The following is a 22,209-nucleotide window of genomic DNA, read 5'->3' as shown; positions in this document are numbered from 1 at the left end:
CAAACCTGATATTTTAATAAATCCAAGTAAACCACAGGCTTAATAGGCTGTAAGAAAGCAGTATAGACGACCTAAATCATAGCAAATGAATAACTTTATTTGGAAATGTTTTATAGGCCGAGGCATGCTGACAGGGAAGATGTCCTTCAATGCCTTCGGGTATCTTAACAAGTAGGATCTTTCAATCCTGGTCCAGTTCTTACAATGAAAGGGACACAATTACCTCCGTACCTTGGTGCAATTTGGAAGTTAAGACCCTGCAAAAGGTGAACACACATTCTATTGTTTAATCCCACTGAAAGGAAACAGTTGCTCTCATTATATGAAAGGACGACGGTTTGAATGAAAGAAAATGTCTCAGAAGGACTTCATAGATAACTGCGCTTTTTCTGGTACAAAGCGAGGTTTGCAAAGGCCAGTGGCAATCCAAATTGTTGGTAACAGTCACTGAATCGGAATGGTAATGGTAAAAACACTGCCGATTAGTGAGGGGAAGTAATGCCTTCACAGCACCGTACGCAGCCCTGCTGTCTGCCTGCCTGTATTTGGAAGAAGGGACCCGCCCACCTTAATAAGGACTGGACCTTCTCTCTTCCAATCCAGACAAAAGGAGAGGACGACAGATCCGCGGCGGCGCGCACTGAGCCGAGCATCTGAGCACCTTGGAGACGCCACGGGCTTGATCCGACGCGCAAGAACGCACCGGCACACCGACGCACACGCCCTCCAGACCCACCTGAAACCTCCCCGAGCCGGTTAATTGTCCAGTCTGAAGGCCGAGGAAAGGGAGTCTGAGCCCCGGTTCAATCGCAGCCAGAACACCGTGTTCCCATGATGTCATACCTGTGGATTCTGCTATTAGGAAGCCTGCTGGCCGCAAGCGCCACGGCACAAGGTAATGATTTATTTTCCAATTAATCCGGATCAGCCTTCAGCTGAGTGCATTTTTGTTCGCTTGCATCTATCTATCTATCTATCTATCTATCTATCTATCTATCTATCTATCTATCTATCTATCTATCTATCTATCTATCTATCTATCTGAATGTTGTATGTTAGTCATCTTCATCTCACTGTCTGCTTTCCCCTCATTCACATCCCGCTGGCTGTTTCTCTCCCTCTGTCTCCTCTCCCCTCTCCCTCTGCCAGTCTGCCTAATTTACTCATCCATACGCGTCTGTGTCTGTGGTTGTGTGTGAGTGAGTCTCTTTTGCCAGTCTGTCTGCCTCCCTGTCGGCATGCCAATTCAATTCACCTTTCGCTGTAGTCTGCTGGCTTTAATCTCTTCTGATCAAATGAATAAAAACAGCGCTGCACCCGTCATCCGTGCTGTGATTGTTCATGCCTCTGCAGCCCAGACATTATCAGTGAAATAGGTGTGTCATGTAATCTGGCCATATCTTTTTGGGTATGAGTTTTGGCCCACCAGGGTGTGGTGGACCCATTGTCCTTACATAAGTATTTCCCTCCTTCTTTCTCTCTTTTATCCCCCTGTTTATCAGCCTATTTGACCCCTGTTGCTCTTGAAATCTCTCCTCACCCCCCCCCCCTCTCAGTATCTTCATTCCTCATTATGTGCTCTCTCCTCTTCCTCTTCCCTCTTCTTCAGCTGGCCCACGGGCCCCTGCCCTTCCCCGCGGCACATGCAATGATTTCAGATTGTTCAAACGCGCAATAAAACTCAGAGGGAGAGACAGGGTGCATTGAGGAAAAACCCAGACATCAGAAGGATAGACGCAAAGTAGAGGAGAAGTTGGGCAAAGATAAAAGAGAAACGCTGTATCTGATTGAAATGGAAAACAGAGAGATATCCAAGGAAGGAAAGAGTGAGAGAGATACAGTAGAGTAACAGCGAGCTTCATCACCATTATGCAAACAAATTTTCAGTTGAACGTCGGTGCGCTGGGGATGTGATCTGGGTAATCTCACTCTACCGGTTCACTTTTTGTCAGCAGGCAAGAGAGAAAGCTCTTTCTCTTTCTCTCTCTTTCCCACACACACTTTTTCTCTAACTGCTCAACTGTAACCTCGCTGTAAACCACATGGATGCCGGTGTCTGGTGGCATGGGAGATCTCCACGAGTGATTGCGCTGAGCGTGCGCACCAGTTCATAGTTACCCTGAAAAAAGATGAGGTGTCAGGTCAGTCGCATGTGCGCTCATCATGATCGATGTGTGTGAGCTATAGGAGTGGATAGGGAGTGCCTCGGTAACTAGATCCAGCTCCAGCTGTAGACAACACCCAACACACACAACTACTTTCAGCGCCTTCGTCTCCCCAAGGGCCCTCAGCATCTGCGTGTGTGTGTGAGAGAGAGAGTGTGTGTGAGTGCGTGGGTGTGGGCTATAACTTTAAGGTACAGGGCTTGTGGGAGTATGGAAGCGCTTCATTAATGTGAGTGTGCATATAAGTCACTTATAGAACATGTGTGTCTCTTAGAAGCAGATGAAAGCAAGAAAGAGCTGTGTGATGTGTGCAGTGTGTGTGTGTGTGTGTGTGTGTGTGTGTGTGTGTGTGTGTGTGTGTGTGTGCGTGTGCGTGTGTGTGTGTGTGTGTGTGTGTGTGTGTGTGTGGACTTGTCTGTGTTTACACCTTCAACTACTAACACATAAATCACTCTTCTGTTGGATAAGAGAAGCACTCATACACACGCACACAGACACACACATACACACGCACACACACATACACACACACATACACACACACACACACACACACACACACACACACACACACACACACACACACATACACACTCTCCCTCTCCTCCCTGCTCCCATGGGGCTGTTTGAAGGTGTGCATGATTGGGGTAAACACAGCACTTTCTGTCCTACAAACACACAATAGAACCATACCTGACAGAACAATGCATTGTGGAGGTGCTGTTGTATCACCTGACACACACACACACACACACACAGAGTTTCTGGTGTACTCTTACGGGAAAAGGCTTGGTTACCGGTTACACACACATACATGTGCACACATTATTACTCATTCAAGCGCACACAACAGGCAACCTCACACGATCTCACGGCGGGAACCAGAGGAGTCCGAAAACGAAGTTCCTCTCCCTTTGGCATCGATAACAGGCCTCAGACTCCAGTTCATGTAATGTGGACTGTGCAGTTCTGTGTTACGTAACTACAAGTGCAGTGAATTCACTTGTTTGTTCTTTTGCAACTTCCTTAAAACCAAATGTCAATACGAATTAAATTGAAATCATTTTTTTATTGCATGTCCTACGAGGAAGCAGTATCAGGTGCCTTAGTAAACAGTTCTATCATATGTCACCCGTTGGATCATAAGCAGACATCAACACCATTAGAGCCCTAAAACTTCCATGAAGTGTGTGAAACCTGATATATATAACAGTTCAGGTGCAGCTCTTGGCTGTTGTCTCAGCAGCTCACGAACATGATGTAACTTGCTGAAAGCGCTTTCTTATTTCGTGTGAAATTGTTCATAAAATAGTCCGAATTGTCTAAAGTGTATGTATCACGTTTTACTATCACATATGTTTAAATGATTCACTGTGCATGTGTCTGTGTATGTGATTTCCACGTCCTGCTTGCTCAAACCGAAAGATCAGGGAAATATAAAATGATATTCACGATGGACGGTTTATAAGGCGTGTTTTCAATGTGTCAGCAAAAAAGTCACTTTTCTTCAGTCATGGAAACACTTTCCTTTTGCAGATTAAAACTACTCCCTTGACATCTGCACTACATTTAATAGAGGGAGAACGTCACACTCAGCTCTGAAAAAGCTTTGTGCTGTACTTTTTGGCATATATGTGCATCTTATTACACCATGAGGACATTTCTCGCTCATTAACCTTCACTTCAAGTTACAATTCAGCATGAGACATAGTGCTCAGTCAGTAAAATTTTAGGTTTTACAATATGTTTGTCTGCTGTGTCCACTGTTTTCCGACCACACCTACATAAAGTAGAATGGTTATGTTCAGGTCTGAGGGAATATTTCGACTTGAGACCCTTATTTTGCTCGTTTTTGGGACTTAGATGAGAAGATCGATATCTCTCTCATGTCCTTACTGTAAATATGAAGCTACCACCAGCAGTTGGTTAACTTAACTTGACTTTGCTTGGACTGAAAACAGGGGCAAAGAGCTAGCATGGCTCTGCCTAACGGTAACAAAATCCACCTGCCAGCACCTCTAAAACCCACAAGTTATATCTCATTTTATGTAATTTGTACAAAAGCCAAACTGTAAAAACGTCAATTTGTGGTTTTACGGAGGCTTATGTGCTGGACTACGTCTCGGCTAGGACCAGTCACGTCCAGGAACTGACAGTTGGGACAAAACCACAGGAAGTTAGAGGTACAGGAACTTCCCATGAGCCTTCAAATGAGATATAACATGTTAATTAGTGAGCTTTAGAGGTGCAGCTGGGTGGATTTTGTTACCTTTGAACTAAACCAGGCTCGCTCTTTCCCCCATTTTCAGTCATAATGCTAAGATAATCTGTTGCCATTTCATTAGGTTCTCATATAAAAAATAATCCAGAACAACAGATCAGCCATAAATTCAACCTTTACAAAGATAATATTGTTTAGTTTTTCAGCACTCTCAGGGGGGTGAAAGTTCTATATACTATATATGTACTATGTAGCCTCAGTGTTGTATGGGATAATGTAATAAAAAGAGCATATTTATTAATCCATCTAGCCTCTAACTAATTTTTAAAAGAACACCATGTAACCATCAGTGTGATGCTTTCCCACATGTGCAAACTGGTTTTACTTAAGAGTTTTCCTCTGGGGACCTTTTTGCCGTTTTAACCCAGCTTGCTGCACAGCCTCTTACAATAGCGTGCAGCCATGTCAGAGACACACAGATGACTCATCAGCCTCAAGGGAGAGCAGTGGCAAAGAAACAAAGGGAGTTAAGAGTTTGGGGGAGAGAGAGCGAGAGAGAGAGAGAGAGAGAGAGAGAGAGAGAGAGAGAGAGAGAGAGGAAGGGGGGATACAGACTTAAAGAAGGGAAGGGAAGGAGGGAGAGGGGCTTGGATGTGCAACAATTTGTCTCATTGCTGCACTAACACAAAACAGGACACAGCTCACTCAAAGTCTGAGAGGCAGTGTGAACTTGCCTTGCACATGAGCTTTACGTGTGTGTGAACATGTGGTTGTTTGTATGTTTGGACTGGAAGGGGAGGGGGAGGTGTTTTTATGAGTTTGCACACATGCGTGCGTGTGTGTGTGTGCTGTGGGTGGGGGGATGTATGGGAGTCTGTAGCAGAGGTAGTTTGAGGAGGAAGTGGCAAACTGATAGATGGGAACAGAATGTTCTATGGAGTGGCAAGAGAAAGACAGAGAGAGAGTTTGTGTGGGGCACACACACACACACACACACACACACACACACACACACACACACACACACACTGGAGTTGCCACATACCTCACACACACGTGCGTGTAAGCACATTGCCATGAAAAAAGGTACTCACTTATTTCCACATTTACTTTAAGTGAACAGAAACACCACACACACTCACACGCACACACCCACATATCATCAGAGATCCTGATCCGACATATTAATAATAAAAGGAGACAGTTAAAATGCACTGTTTGCAGTTTCGTCATATTTTTTTGTGTTTGATCACAAGCATGACAAGAGAGTAACAGGAACACACTCACCCACCACACCTGCCCTCACACATGCAGTTCTGTTTGTGAAGTGCTGAATGCTGGCCGTAAAAAGGCCACTGATTAATGTTGATCTTGGACACTAAGTTAGAGTGACATTCACAGGAAAGACAGGGATCGAGAGAAACAGAGCGCTTGTTTTTATCGCTGTCAAGAACCGTGCATCTGTGCATGAATGTCTGCGTGTCTCAGATTCATGTTTCTGTGCATGAATGTGTGTGTGTATGGATTTCATGTCTGATGCATGAATTTGCGTGTGTGTGCGAGGGGAGCCGGGGTGCCACCAGTGCTGCTCGCCTCTGAAGAATTTACGGTGTGATGGAAATACTTCAGATGTGTTCATGCCGCTCTCCCTCAAGGCTTCGCTGACTCTGATACTATCTCACCTGGCAAACTCAACGATCCTTCACTGGAAACTTGCTTGGCAGTGAGCAACTTCTGAAAAAGACGAGGAATTATCTTCTGTGAGCATATTAAAAGTAGAGAGTTGTGGAACTGAGCAGCCTGAGAAATCGTATTCCTTTCTGATATGTCTTCGTTTTTCAATCTGTCATTTTCAAGTGGCGTTTTGGCGCCTATCTTGCCTCCCTTTACGTTCCTTTTCCACATTTCCAATCCATTTTAATCACAGCTTTGCGAGAAAGGAGCCCAGCATCACTCGTGCATAATTTCTAGACGGCTGTATCTCTAAGTTAATGGTTGGGACTTGCATTTGGAAGGAGGCGCTGCCCAGATGAGCCAGCATCAGGACAGAGCACAGTTTGCTGTTTCAGCTTCTCGCATGCAGCAGGGGAATCTCACAGCGCTGGCTCAAACACACACGAACGGTGCGCTCGTCTCACACACCGCATGAGGAAGACGTGAAGACTCTTCGCGTTTTCTCATTAGTACAGAGCTGCAAAGTCAGTGCTGAGGTCGGGCCCTCATAACGACGTTGAAGCAGGTCAGATGTGATCGATGCGTCTGTCATCCAGTTGTGGCTGGAGTGTTACCATCAGGCACCAATCAGATCAGGGTGTGGCTCTGCTTGTGTGTGTGTGTGTGTGTGTGTGTGTGTGTGTGTGTGTGTGTGTGTGTGTGTGTGTGTGTGTGTGTGGGTGGTGATAGTCATGGTAGAGAATGTGTTGAATCCACAACATCTTAACGACCAATCAGACAGATGATTTTAATGGATTTAAATGATAACAGATGGATTTAGGCATGCAGTTTTTAATTAGCGATGGTTACACTAATCACAACCAGTTTTGTGTTCTACTGCTTCTATTTTAAGTTCCAATATTGCTTCTTATACGATACTGACTCAAAATATTGGTCAGTATCGTCAGTTTTAGGGATGCAGTGTTGTCAGGTTGCATTGGATGGATTTGGGGTTGCCATGTCTGCCTCCTTCCTTGTTTTCAAAAAGAAAATGATAGTAGTTCTGGCTTCTGTCAGTTGTATGGAATCAGAATGGCCATTTCCCCCCTGCTTTCTGAAATTGAAATGTTCTGATAATCAGTGCTTCACTGTGCTCTTTTCTTCATTTTTTCTATAACTTTCTTTCTTCACACATCTCTGTGTAGATGATGGAGATGCAGCAGCTCCTGGGATCACGGCCCCTGATGCAGATGCAGCGCCAGAGGTTGGAGGAGGTCCCAACACTGACGAGGAAACTCCTAAGGTGAAGAAATCTGTCGGTTGTGGAGGATGTTGATAGCGGAGAACTAGTTGTGTATCTAATTTTGTAACAACTGGATTTGAAAAACAGATACCTAAAAAGTGCAGGTCCAAATAATATGTGGGTATATATAGTTCAAAAAGGTATTTTCAAAGTTTGGGCAACTGCAATCTTGCCAGTCTTTAGCCCTTGTCCTCACTCCAAACTCAAACTCTTATCTTCTATAAGTAACAGCACGACTACGAGGGATTACTGCTGTACTGACACTATGAATACATATCTATAAACTCTAATCATTCAGAGTCCTCGACGAGCTCTGTCTCCATGTTTCATGGTAACAATACCTCTGTGTGACCCCCATCTAGTCAAGCTTACTGAGATCTGGGTAAAATCTGGTTCTAAATCCTCAGGCAGTCATTTGATAAGCCAAGAGGTATCAAATGGCTGAGAAACGTGCACCTCACGTTAGCTCTTTGTTGGGAATACAAAGTATGATTTTACAGGCTTCAAATGTCCTGGAAGCTCTGTGTCTCTGCCCTTTTCTCACTCACTTTTGTGTTTGTGTTACAGCAAAGCCCTCATGCTCAGGTGTGATTAGTACAAAAGAAATGGCTCGCCACTAACAAATTAGCTACAGTGATTTTAGAACCCCCAATCACCGGAGGGCCCTCTCAGCTGGATGTGTAGAGATTCATTTTCCTGGACAGCATCTTTATGTGAACGTGATTTTAAGAGATGCATGTGTTGTGCTGAATACAGGAGCCTGAGCCCGCTGCTGACCCTGAAGCCGGAGATGACAAACCAGACACTCCTGCAGGTGGAGATGCAGATCCAGAGGCTCCTGCAGGTGGGGACGCAGATCCAGATGCTCCTGCAGGTGGGGACGCAGATCCAGATGCTCCTGCAGGTGGGGACGCAGATCCAGACACTCCTGCGGGTGGAGACGCAGATCCAGACACTCCTGCGGGTGGGGACGCAGATCCAGACACTCCTGCAGGTGGAGATGCAGATCCAGACACTCCTGCGGGTGGGGACGCAGATCCAGACACTCCTGCGGGTGGAGATGCAGATCCAGACACTCCTGCAGGTGGAGACGCAGATCCAGACACTCCTGCGGGTGGAGACGCAGATCCAGATACTCCTGCGGGTGGAGATGCAGATCCAGACACTCCTGTGGGTGGAGACGCAGATCCAGACACTCCTGCGGGTGGAGACGCAGATCCAGACACTCCTGCAGCCGGGGACACAGATCCAGAGGCTCCTGCACCTGGGGACACAGATCCAGAGGCTCCTGGCGATGGAGACAAAGAGCCAGAGAATCCTGCAGCAGGTGATTAATAGGTGTTCAAACATTTTGTGGGCTTATCCCAGATGATTCTGACACAAATACAATACTGTAAATGTCCTAATTTTTCCAATTTTCTGTAAGAAAAGTAGAAAATATGCACTGTTCTCTCCCTCACAAAGTGATTTTTTATTCATTATTGCTGTGCAGTGTTTTCAATCAAGCCCTCGCTCTTAGAGCAGCAACCTGGAAAATAAGAATACTGCGCAGATTACTTTTTCCATTATATCTACTGTTTTTCCACCACTTTTATGTCACTCCCACACCAGCAGGACTGGTGATTCAGCACGAGACCAATCTCAAATCAGACCCCTCAAACTAAAACAATTTAAGAAATAAGGCTTCTAAGTTCTGTCTTTGTCCCTCAAATTTCACATTTCTAGGTATTACATGCTCCTTCCATGCACCACGTCAATGTGCCAAGGTGTGGCAAAATGCTTTTTCAGCCTCTCTGGTTTCGCTTGCAACCTGCATTAAACAGTGCAGTAACTCAAGCCATCACACCACATGCCATAGCACGCTGTAGAAATGGATGGCAGAAACATGTCAGTGATGTAATACTTGCCCTCCTCTCTGTGTCACTCTCCTGCACAGATCCTGCAGCTGCTCCTGATGTTAAGGATCCAGCAGCTAACGAAGAGGGAGATCCTTCCTCAAGCACTGATGCCGATCAGAAGGAGGTCAGTTGCAGTTTTAGAAAGTGTTAAACAATATCCTATTAAAACCTACTGTGACAGATTCGGTGTCTGCATTCCAGTTATAACACAGTGTATAGCACTGATATTACTCAGGAGCTGCTGTGCTAATGAGAAGTTAATGTGTCCTCTCTACATTTTTATTTGCTATATAATAATACATTGTTTGTAGACTGGAGGTGATGACATGAACCCACCAGAGACAGTTCCAGGTGCAGCAGATGATAAGGAGGACCCAGCTGATCCAGCTGCTGGTGCAGATCCACCAGGTGTTTCGGAAGAAATAGTACCAGACGTGAGAACAGGCGTCAAGGCCGATGCCCCCACAGGTAAGAATATGTAACCTATGTTTGGATGCTGCTCACTCTCGTACATGCAGTCACACCACGGATATGTGATTCGTGAAGAATACATATCGAAGACATAGTCAAGAGAAAGAGACAAACTTTGTTTCAGACAAGTCGACTGATGACAGAGAAACAGGAGAATTTGGGCAATTCTACATCAAATCGCAAATGACCAGATGACTCTGGTTGCTCCGTGTCCGCAAGTGATGATTCTAGTGAGGATTCTCTCTGACCAATCAGTGGTCTGCTATCTTTGAACTCATTTTACTATTAACTCAGCTCACGTGGAAGCCGATTCCAAAAAAAGACAACACGTGCCAGGTGCCGTCCAGAGCTTTTACCAATGAGGAACCAAAAAAGACGCGAGTCGAGTCATGCAGTGGAAAAAAGGCTTCATATGAACAATTAAACTGTGAAACCACAAATTCCTTTTGAGATGAATAAACACCATTTCCGCTTTTGTATTTGCATTAAAGATCAAAGGGATTAGTGTCCCACCGCTGTACTATGCTTGATAATGGTGCCACTGGCTTTGTCCATTTAACAAAAATCAGATTTTAGATGTTTTTCATCAAACTGTGATTCTGTTCTTGCAGGTAAAAAGTTTTTTTTAGTTAATTCTTCTCTCCTCTGTCATCTGAAACAAATTAGGCAGCCGCAACATATAAACCTCACCCATAGCTAAACAAACTACTACGGTGCACCACAAGTAATTGCTTATAAGTATGACTCAAAAGCTTTTCAAGCACACCAGGACAACAAAAATAAAACCAGTTTATTTCAGGAACTACAGGAACAATGAGTCCTCAAAGAAGCCGACCTGTTGCTTGATTGTCTTTCTGTTTGATTGTGAACTTCACTGACTTATTACTTCTGTTGTGTATTTCCCTCAAACTCTGAGCCTACTGCAACATTTCAAAACCTATTAGATCTCCACTGTGTCATCAGGAATACCCATCAAATTATTTCTGGCATCATTTTCTGTTATCAGTCATTTTAAAAAATGTACATGTGCTGCTTTCATCAGATATCATGTATCATTTTGCTGCAACTCCCTATTTTCTGGACAAATTAATGGAAAACAGATGTGCCTTTCACATCACAAAGCACAAATCACTGAGGAAGGTTATGAGGTGGGATTCGGGTCCCACTATTTTACCTCCTAGAATAAGGGTGGTATTGTTTGTGTGAGGAAAACTCCCAGATTACCTCAGGGTCATTTTATCACAGTCAAAGTATCACCCTCTATTATTTAACTTGTCACATAATGACAATCTCTCCTTTGTCAAATTTGTCCTCTTTCCCTTTTGGCTCATCTAATTTCTGCTTTTCCTGTTTTGTTTTTAGTGTTTTTACCTGCTTCAGAGCAGGATATCCTCCTTTCTGTCACTCAAGAGTAGTAATTTTATTGTTTGCGTCTCTAGAGGTGCTAACAACTAAGAAAGGGAAGTTGCTGTTGATTGTTCAGGAAATATTTGCTGTGGAGAGTTTCTTCATGTGCTAACAGGCGGGGGATCATTTACTCTCGTGGGTTAAAAAGGTGAAGAATTGTGAAATGGAAAGAGGGATAAAATATAGATACAGCCAGATGTAAAAACAAAAGGAGAGAGATAATGGGAGAATCAAGGGGGGAGAGAGGAGAGGAGAAGGTGGTGATGTTAATGAAAAGGTCAGTGGAGTATGAAAGAAGAGAGGAGGCTCAGTAGAGTTAGCACATAAGAATGAGAGTATCGGATTTAAACTTGGCTTAGCTCATGGTTTCGTTATGAACGGGGCCTTACAATCCTCACTCACGATGATTTAATGTCAGGGCTCTTCTGATGTGAAAGACTAGGTCACCTGATTGTGAGGGAATTTTCTATCACAGGCCTTCTGTACGGTTAGGCGCCCAAAAGTCTCAGGGTTGGACAACACAGAGTCCAACCTCATCACCTCGAGCACTCCTCCTTGACTTGGTCCGGTATCAGTCTATACAGCTTATCTGTAAGACCTTGGCTACCTCACGAGGAGAGACTTCCTATCTACTGTCTGCTAGAATGGCCTCCAAATATTATGTTAATGTGTCTCTGTCTGAGGCCTCTGTGTTGTCCAGCCCTGAGACTTTTGGGCGCCTAACCGTACAGAAGGCCTGCGATAGAAAATTCCCTCACACTGTTAATTTTGCCTCAGCCTTAAAATAATTCACTGCTCCTACCTCGCCCTGCGGGCTTCACTGTTTTGTACGCTCACACGTGTTGTAAATCACTAATAAATCACTTTCCCCCAAATGAACTTAGAGGCACTGTAAGGTGTTTCCTGGTTTCCTGGTGGTTCCTGGTACGGCTAGTTCACAAGATCACTGTCGCACCCTGCAGTTCCAGTTTCCTTATCAAAGACACCGCTGCAGACCATTCACCAGGGGCCACGAGGGACTGAAGTGGGGAGTGCTTCCACGATTAAATAGTTTAACTGGGGAGGGTGTAGTTAGTACAATGTGTTGGAGAGATGATATGTGTTTGGTGAACATCTGGAAGATATTCCTCAAGGGTGGGACGGTGAAAAGAGAATTTCCCCACTGGGATCAATAATACATTTCTGTCATCAGTGATGTCTAATTAATGTTTTAATTTTCAGATACAGGATTAAACTTGGAAGATGCACTGGACAACCCATCACAGCCTGGAAAGAGCAGAAGTTCAGGAACTGGGGGTTTGTAACTACCTAAAACAATTTCTGCTGATGTTATCCATGTAAACGATCACCTGTAATGACACAGGGATGCACATAAGAACCTTCGGGTAGCAGTACAAGCAGGCACTGATGAAGAGATAGTTCAGTTTAGGTGGAATTACGTAATCTTTCTGATTACAACATTCACGTGTAGGCCCTTTTTATCATTGCATGCAGTTTGGAACTCTGAGGAACAGTGAGATTAGCCTTGTTTAACCACAGTGACTGCATTTCTATGCTATCAGCAGCATCTCCTTTCTGAGGGACTGCATCACGTGTTCTCTGACATGAAGGGTTTAATACTTTGTGCTTGTTAGCCTAAACTAGATTCAAATATCATGTCAAATACATTGAAAATACTAAAAATTATTATTGGCATTCAGCATGTTCTACCTTCATGCAACCTTCTACCTTCATGCTGTAACTGGCATCAAGTCTTACTACTTCACATCAATGCTGCCTTACGAGCAATGACATCATGAGGCAGCCATCTTTTTGTCTGGCAACAAGACGACAAAGTTACACCTCTCCCAAATGTTTCGTAGCGTGAGGCCACTGAAAGTCAGTGTCTCATAACCGGAGCTTCAGAAACTCTTCTGGTGGATCTCTATGCTGCCAGAATAATTTAATGAGCTTTGTTCCCATGACAAAACAGCCAACTGGTTTTACCTCCTGGGTTGAGAAAGTTTAATCACTGGCCACAAAGCAATTTGACAGCAAAGTTTCAACACTGATTTATCTGCACCAGCTTCTCCCAGTGTTCACCCTTTATCCCCCATCTGAGAGCTGATTCATCTCGGTTGATATAATCATTATAATCTAGTGAAAGGCGCTCTTCTTTAGTGCTCTGTCATTAGCGGCTTTGTCGAGTTGAAGCAGGTAGAAGGCAGCCGTGATGTCACAGACGTATACAAACAGGCGGTGCAGAGGGAGATAACAAGGCTGTTTGCATATGGAATCAAAGATCAGAGAGAGACACGGAGGGTGTGTTTCTCCCTTAGATATTTTCTCTCTCTGGTATTATAAAAGCTTCTCCATGCATGCAGAGAACCGACACATCATGCAGAGTCATGTGTGTGCCTGGTTGGGACAGAAACCCGAGACCTCTTAATGCCTGCGAGGTGCAGACTACAAAGAGAATAATCTCGCTCTTCTCCTCTTTTTCTCTGCCGCCTCTGTCACAGTTCTAACTTGAAATGATGATTTCTTTTCTCACCATGTTCCTTTAATCGCTTTCTCTCTTTCTTTCTTTCTCTCTGTAGCACATGTCGCTGGCGCCTCAGCAGATGGTAAGACTTTTTTTTTTTTATGTGTCAAAATAGAAAAATAATCACTTCACGCCATCTTCAGTCCAAAACGCACAAATCCCAGTCAGATACGAGAGTAGCTTTGCGGCCACAGCAGCAGCAGTAGGGCTTATGTAGTTCTGAAACTTGGTGAAAAACACAGGATATTACTGGCATGCCTCTGACAATAAAAACAGGATACAAGTCTCAGCGGAAAATGCCTCTGCCCCATTGTTTTACCTCAAACAATGTTCAAAACTGGCCTTCTTTAAGAGTATTTTACTATGAATTCTCATAGCAGTAGCAGTCACGCTACATCTGTTGGAAGTGCTGCTTCTGAAGCGCTTCCGCAGTGGAAGTAACTTCTGTTCCTGTTTCTCAAACTGGAGAACAGACGCAACAGAACGACAGGTGCATGTTCGTGCCTCTTTAAATAAGCGGCTCCTCGTGTCTCTTTTAACGTAACTAACACTGTATTCATATGTAAATCATTTGCCTTCATCTCGGTCATTCCAAAGATGTCTGTGAATTTCCTTTAATGTGTGACTGTTCAACCAGTTTGTAAGTGGGGCAGTTTCATGTCACTAACTGTATTTATGTGTCCTCACGAAACAGCAGACAAACCTGAACCCCAAGGTGAGTTATCCTTCCTCTCTCTTTTTGTTTTGAACTCATTATCCCATCCACCCATGCTCTACCACAAACATACCTGCAGCGTAAGCATTCCCCTATAGCTTTTATTGCCTTGTGTCATGCAAAGAGCCTCAGGCAGGTGTGCTGTTGCGGCAGCTGTTGCATGATATTTTCCAGACTTCTTTTTTTTTTTTGCACTTGCACTTGCACTTGAACTTCAATAAGTATCCTTGTATAATTTCATGAATGGCAAAGTCACACAAAGGAGGCGTATAATGATGATTGTACAATGACTGAAAGGCTTAAGTCACCACTTCTGAAATTTGGAATGGTAATTATGTTAAAAACTCCCTAAAAATGCACATTAAAGGGAAGGTTGGTGGGAGTTGATGGTTAACAAGCCCTGTTTTGATTGTTGCATCTGTTTAAGTATTAAAAATCACTGCATGATGGCAGTAAGTCAAATGAAAGTGTTGCTTTACTATTTCAAAAACCATTCCCAAGAAATCCTACTATGTAAGTGACTGTATCTCATGACTGATGCAATTACAGAAACATACTTAAGTAATAACTTTTGTCACACTGATGAGCTCTAGCTACCAGATTTTTTTCTTTCAGCCATGTAGCAGACAGCCATACAGAAATGTGATAGGGGTTGCGGTTGCTGACCACATATATTTCCCGTAGATTTTTCTTTCCATTGACGCCGTACCTGTGCGTTTTTGACAAAGTGCTGTGTCGATGTCATGGGTTCTGCTTCTCTGCACATGCATGTTCACACACGTCTGCACCCACCTGTACTTCCTTTCCCTGACTCACTGCATGCCCCCGTATTATTCCACTTAATTTCACTGACTCATTCACATTTTGCAATTTTTCTCGAATCACGCGAGTCCTCTGACTCATGCCACTCCCATGTTTTTTTCTCAGCTTCTGGATTTACTGCACTCTTTGATTCTTTTTTTTTTGAGCACTTAAGTTGGTGACTCATCAATTACAGTACACCCCAACATCCCTTCTCCCCTCCACTGCTGTCTCTATTGTCACTGAAGCATATCCTGCCATTATTCCTCTGTGCTGGTGGAAGCCACTGCAGGGACAGTAAATAGCCATTTTTGTTTTTAAGAGAAGTTCATGAGAACAATGAGGAAGAGCAATTAATGGGAGACAATTTTACAGTCAATTCTGTGGCTTGTGTTTTTAGATCTGGATTTAATTTAGCTGTTTGTGCTGCCTTGTGATCTAGTCTGTAATCCTCTTTCAATAGCTCGCTCATTTAGAGTGATATATGGTGTTATTTACACTGGTGTTATCATCTTATGTCACAACCTCAATTCGATTAAAAAAACAAACAGAATGTGATCATTTAGCAGTGACTTAGTTGAAAACAGTCCAAAGACAATATATCTTATATTTTACCTCATCAGCTTCATTGATTTTTGTAAATACATGCTAACTCTGAATGCCTGAACTCTGATGCCAGCAACACATTTCAAACAAGTTGGTACAGGAGCATCAGAAGGTTGACTGGTGGCAGGTGATAGCATCATGATTGGGTATGAATGGGTGGGATATTACTACAGGGGCTCAGGAACAAATGATTGCATTCTGTTTTTATTTGTTTTACACAGCTTACCAACCTTTTGGAGTGTGGTTGTACATTTTACAAGTGCACTATGCTATAATTTTCTGATAATACTTCATTATTTTAAAAACCTAAATGCAGGGCTTTTACTTGTAGTGGACTATCTATAGCGTACTTTAACAGGATTTATCAATAATTATCATGGGCATCTTGACATTGTAGGTTGTCTGTGTGCCTTTAATCGGCAGTGAGAAGTTTTTACTGTATGCTGTGACACAGGATGAAAACGGTGTTGTCATAGTAACTGGGTTACAGGTGCAGACAAATGAATGCTGTCACTGTAAATGCTTTCAGAGGCCTAAATTATAGGAAAGGTGTGTAAAATGGGATCAGAAAATGCTGGAACGAGGTGATGCATCTCTCTCTGTCTGACACACACACACACTCATATGCGGGCACACATTATATCATCGAGCCTCGCTGCTGAATTGCCATTCATTATTCCAACTGCAAAATGGCACCCGGTGGTGACACTGAACATTACGATCTCCTTAAGTAGGTGTTACACAGTGCAGTCACGTTTGTGTCATAAAACCTGCTCAGCCTAATATGTTTAGGGTTCAAATGGTATTTGCAAACGATACTGACAAAGTTGACTGCACATTTGCAGCTCTGAGGCCTCGGTGTTGATCATCTTTCTTTTTGTTTTTCCTGCAGAGGCCAGCTCTGGCTCGTTAGCGGCCATCCTGACCACAGTCGGTGTGGCTTTAGTGGGAGCAGCAGTTGGATACTTCACCTATCAGAAGAAGAAACTGTGCTTCAGCAAAAGACAGGGTAATTATCTCGCTGGCTAATTAACAAACCAAAAATGAAATAACATGACACCTGCTGGGCATAAGGCTTGATACTGTATTTGACTGAACTTGAAGAAATTCCTTTAGACCATATTTTCTGAAACAATGATCTGCAACACAAGATTTTGCTTGTTTCGCTGTCGCCATCTCAGCCCTTCATCCAGCTACCAGCATCTTTAGCAACACTTTGTGTTAGCCGGGCCAAAGAGCGAGACGGGTGGGGTGGGCTTGTGTGTTTTGGAGGTCAGCAGTCTTTCTTTGAGGCACAGCAGACTCAGCTTTATCCCTTGGAAAGTGTTGTCGATTACACTCAACTCACACACATCCTGCATACTAATACTGCCAATTCAGCAAAGTTTTCATTTACAGTCAACATGAACAATAGGCCGTTCATTTTAAGCAACGTAGGCCAGAAGTCAGATTGAGAATAAGGATTATACTGTGAGCATTTAAAGTGATAGTATTAATCAGTGTTCTAAATTTGATTGATTTAATTTCATTTACCGTGTTTTTCCTCAAATTTCTAAGACAGGTCCATAAGTATTCATGAATAGGAATGATCCTCCGCAGAGAGCACAGATAATAAATGGCAATGTAATCAGCATGTACAGCCCGGAGCTGCTCCACAACAAATGGGAAGACTGAACCACTCAGACATGAGCAGTTTTGAGCTTGAAAACAAATGAGACAAATGTTCATGGTGGTGATAATAAGCAGTTAGAGCTGAGAAACGCTCGCATCCTCAGAAACTCCTCCTGGGTGCTTTTACTTTTATTCTTCATTTATGGTCAGTAAACGAAAGGCTGGCGAAATCCAGCGTGACGTGCGATGGCTTGTCTGCTTCATTTTATCTTTCTGTGTTTTTGCGTCTGTCTGACTTAGAAGCCGATCCAGAGGCTGCACGCAAAGCTGATGCAGCAGAGGCTCAGTCAGATCCCCAGGGTAGGACACACACACACACACACACACACACACACACACACACACACACACACACACACATAACCGCACAAAAAATGTATTTTAAGAAGATATGAACACACTGATCAAACACATCCAGTGCTCTGACCTTTTAATGTTTTTTTTTTTTCCTTTTCACAGTCCTTAGCAACCTGTTGAGCTCCTCCTAGACCAGCAATGATCACATGACTGCCTGGACCAACTACGGGCAAGCAAAGTGGCAATCTCACTGTTAGGCTCTATCTCCTGTAGAGCTGAATTACTGTGAGGCCCTAAAGCAGGGCTGTGTGTGTGTCTGTCTGTGTGTGTGTGTGTGTGTGTGTGTGTGTGTGTGTGTGTGTGTGTGTGTGTGTGTGTGTGTGTGTGTGTGTGTGTGTGTGTGTGTGTGTGTGTGTGTGTGTGTGTCTGTATGTGGGAGTGTGCATATGTGTGTTCATTCCTGTGTGTGCATATACGTGGGGAAAAATGAGTCAGATAGGAAAAAAGCAACTAGATATATGTGAACCTTAGGGCTTTTATGATTGTAACAACATAGGAATTTATTCAAGTGATTGGTCAAACTTTCTACTTTAAACCAAAATCAAACAGCTTTTTGTAAGAGTGGACATTAAAGAAATTAAATCTCACATAATTATGACCATGAGATGGCTAAATTACACACCTACCTTTTTTTATTTTATTTTTATGGCGACCATCCAGCTCTAGTAATTCGGTGTGAATATGAAACAGTGACAGTTATTGATGTTGTAGACGTTTAACATTGTACTGAACTCTGAAAAGTGTTTTTTTTTCCTTTCTTTTTTAAATTCTGTCATTGTTTGAGCCAGCCATATGATTTAGAAAATCCACTGGCACTGTTAAATACAACATATTTGACTTTTTCATTGTCATTTCCTGCAGTGCAGTTGCAGGACAGTTGGGCAACAGGGGGCTTCAATAACTACCACTGTATTTCCTGGATTCTGGCTTGGAAAAATAGTACCAGATTATAATCCTAGGATTCCGGGGATGCTGTTACATGGTCCAATGCATGTTCGGTGGACCGCTAATGTCACTGTACGCGTGTGTGTTTGTGTTTGTGTCTTTTCTGATTGGTGAAGGGGCTTCGTTTTAAATGCTACTGGGTGACTACCACTTCACTACCACCTCAGTTCAATAAACTAAATTAAGATGAGTCTAATTTCCGATTAAACACAAAAGATATCAATTAATTTGGCAATATTATCTCCCCTCTTTCGGACATTTAAAGAATATGTACATATTTTGAAATGTGCTGAGGTGAGTTGAAGTGAAGTCAGTCCAACCCCGTCCCTGTCAATGGATGAATGCTCACCTGACATGGGCAAATTCAAAGGAGGTCATGTAGAAATGTATTAGACATTGTTCTGATGTACAGTAGTATGTGTCAGTCTAGTTGTGATGCAGTAATTTCTCCTCTATAGTGCCTTTTACTGACGCAGCCTGGCTTGACCAACCTACAGGAACACAGGGAAGAGAGCTCAGACAATGAAAGTGAAAAAAAAAATAGATGAATGTGTCAAAATATATGAGAGAGAAAGTTGAGGAATGGGTGATTTTAATTATTTCAGACATCATTTCAGTGGTTGCTCATATATGTGAAACGTTAGCATTACAGCTGCTGTGTGTGTGCTCACATTAGTCTGGTTTGCTGTTTCATTTCCAGGACTTTTTTTCCCCAATAATAATACTTTCAGCAGCCGTGAAACTCTCTTCATTGTGTCTCTTTAGTTGAGCAGGCCAGTTGCTGTCACAGTGTTTTTGTATCATTCATATTTCCATTCACCTGTGATTTTTATATGAATTTTACATTTAGCAGTGGAGCCTCGGAGCTGACACAGATAGTTGTTAGTCAACTTGTTTGCTGTGGTATTTTGTGATTACTATTGTGAAATGCCTCGGAGGCAGCGCTACAGCATTAAAAATAAAAAAGGCCCAACAGTTTTTTTTTTTGTTTTGTTTTATTTTTCCACTGTAGCACAAATATTAACTTCTGAATGTCTTTTTGTTGCCTTGCAGTTTTGTACTTGCTCTGCTCCCTTTAAACTTTGAAATGGGGTGATAGCGGTTGCATAGTGCTGCAGTTCATGTAAACTGTGTTACTTGTAAAGCACCATATAGCTGCAATACAGGACAGAGACTGTTGCTAACAGCCTAGCCTCAAGATGAGAAATATTAATAATCTGTGATGTCACATATTGATTAATCCTACTGTATAAACTGTGGGCTGGACGCCGGGTCAAAGCTCTGTTTGAAATGCCTTCTTATCCTGTGTGATAGACTGAGTTTCTGAACAACACACTGAACAAGTGTGTGTGAAATCTGTCACAGCATCTGCTACAACGGCATGGTGTGATAATGCACAAAATACCCGTCAAATAGTACAAGCTTTCAGATACAGCCACCGATGCCTTCAAAACAGAAAATCCTCCTTTTATTGCAGTACCCGGCCACTTTGTGCACTCCAGAAGTGCAATAGGAATCAACAAAAGCACTCTGCCGATCCTGCAGTGCACATTCAAAAACCTTCCTGGGACTGATTTGATGTAAAGGAGACTGGAACAATAACAAATCCCTAAAAATGGAGCATGGCCTGCTTGTGTTTTGAGCATTACTGTCCACTCTACATTTAGTCCCAAGCCAGTCAGATTCCTTGTAAACACAAATGATCGGAGCACAGCATCCAAACCAGAATGTAAAGCGGGGAAACCGCTGACTTATTGGGTCCTGAAGTGCACTTTCCAGACAACGCTAGGGCATCAATCATTGCGCTGACCAGTCCTGCCTTATGTCACCTCCTGAATATTCCAGAGAGGAAAACAATGTCATCCTGAGAAAGAAAGATTGAAACAAGCAGAGATGTTTTGCAGGTGATTTTAATAACACAATCTCTATGGGAGAAGCACTTTCCTATCCTGTATACATCTTGATTCATTCAGCATATTTAGACAATTCATTTTTTGATGTAGACTAGTGACTCTTCCTTTTTATTTAAATGTTCTGTGTTTTCATTTTGTGTAGGAACTGTCTCCTTCATTTTTGTCATCTGGCACGTGTTGTTCTTCTGGAATTGTGTAAATAATGTTTGAGGAGTCAATTAAACAGTTTTCGTGGGAGTCGGTGTTTTATTTCCCTGACAGATATCTTTGTCTGGTGTGTGTATGTGTGTGTGTGTTTTTATTATAATGTTATCATATCATAATGAAATGACCTTATTTAACTTGACAAATCTTTGTTACGGTAGGCTGTTTTTACTATTACATAATACATTTTTTTTTTCCACCTTTATATTAAGTGAACGCAGATGTGTGAGCCGGCCTTCCTCTTTGTTTATGACTTTTGTTCTGCCTGTGAGCTGTTGCAGTTAAGGAAGTACAGGGAGACCAAAACAAACAGTTGTCATAAGATGTGACTTACAATGCTTGATATGTCAGGTATTTACAGAAGGGAGCTCATACACGTAGTTTCGAGCCGTGAGAATGATTGATGGTGACAGGTCCATAAAGATGCACCGGAGGCCCTCAGAAGTAGAAATGTGGGAACCTGCGTTGGCGTTTTTCGCCAGGTGTATACAAACTTAATTCCTGTACACATAGTCGTTTCATGGCCAGCAGCTATTACAGCCACACCAGCTGTAAACCATCTAATTAAAACCAGCACTGCCAGCAGCTTTGATGACTCACTCTTGACTCAATAATGGAGTTGATCAGATTCCAAGTGAATCAGATCTAAATTATCTTTCATGGTTGGAGCTGGAAAACTCAACATGTGTTTGTGTCTGCAAGAGAAACAAACTTGTAAAAATACCAGAAATGGAAAATGTGTTCAGACCATTTACTCAAGTAAAAGTATCTAAACTCCCCGTATATTGTAATACTACATTACAAGTAAAAGGGGTAAAGTTATCCAGAATGTCATTGTTTTACTGGAATATCACAGCAGTTTAAGTTTAAGTCCTAATGGACAGTTATTAGTTTGTTTAAATCAGTTGTCTCCAACCTGGAGATCAGGGATCCCCAAGGGTTCGCAAGAAGGGTCATGAGATGGTTCACAAAACAAGAAAGAAGACAATGTGACTTATATACAAAATTTTATTCAGTCATTTTCAGCTCTTTGATTTTTAACTCATCAGAGCTCCAAAATCAATTAAAATAAATCAATATGAAAATGTGCTCACAACTCACGGACAGCCTGTGATGAGAGCTCAACAGTATTGTGCTGCCAAGGCAAAAAGGTTGGGAATCAGTGGTTTAAACTACGGTAATGAGCAATTCATCGTGTTTTATGATGTATGTTAAGTCTTGATCTGCAAAGTAACCACTGACATCCATCCAGAAATCATATATAGGACTAAAATGTTATGGAGTAAACACCACAGTTAATGCGTATTCGTGCACAAGAGAGGTTTTCGCTCTTGTCTCTTTAACCCACTGTTTTA

At 42.7% G+C, this 22,209-nt stretch overlaps 1 protein-coding gene across 1 annotated transcript; it reads left to right on the top strand.

Annotated features, from left to right (window-relative positions):
* The first annotated feature begins 610 nt into the window (after window positions 1-610).
* Window positions 611-20,881, top strand: LOC139340295 (serine-aspartate repeat-containing protein I). The gene is made up of 11 exons (XM_070976053.1): window positions 611-895; window positions 7,245-7,342; window positions 8,099-8,669; window positions 9,279-9,364; window positions 9,552-9,708; window positions 12,340-12,414; window positions 13,698-13,724; window positions 14,337-14,357; window positions 16,657-16,773; window positions 17,676-17,735; window positions 17,895-20,881. Exons 1-11 carry the CDS (start codon window positions 832-834, stop codon window positions 17,921-17,923), a joined length of 1,305 nt encoding a protein of 434 aa, XP_070832154.1. The 5' UTR covers window positions 611-831; the 3' UTR covers window positions 17,924-20,881.
* The last annotated feature ends 1,328 nt before the right edge of the window (window positions 20,882-22,209 follow it).

Source organism: Chaetodon trifascialis, chromosome 12 (genome assembly GCF_039877785.1).
Source record: "Chaetodon trifascialis isolate fChaTrf1 chromosome 12, fChaTrf1.hap1, whole genome shotgun sequence".
Taxonomy (NCBI): Eukaryota; Metazoa; Chordata; class Actinopteri; order Chaetodontiformes; family Chaetodontidae; genus Chaetodon; species Chaetodon trifascialis.
This window is presented reverse-complemented; position numbering and strand designations above follow the sequence as displayed.

Coding starts and splice junctions, on each gene's coding strand:
- LOC139340295 (XM_070976053.1), top strand. CDS start 832: ATGATGTCATACCTGTGGATTCTGCTATTAGGAAGCCTGCTGGCCGCA. Junction 9,709..12,339: donor CAAGGCCGATGCCCCCACAG/GTAAGAATATGT, acceptor TTTAATTTTCAG/ATACAGGATTAAACTTGGAA. Junction 13,725..14,336: donor CGCTGGCGCCTCAGCAGATG/GTAAGACTTTTT, acceptor CTCACGAAACAG/CAGACAAACCTGAACCCCAA.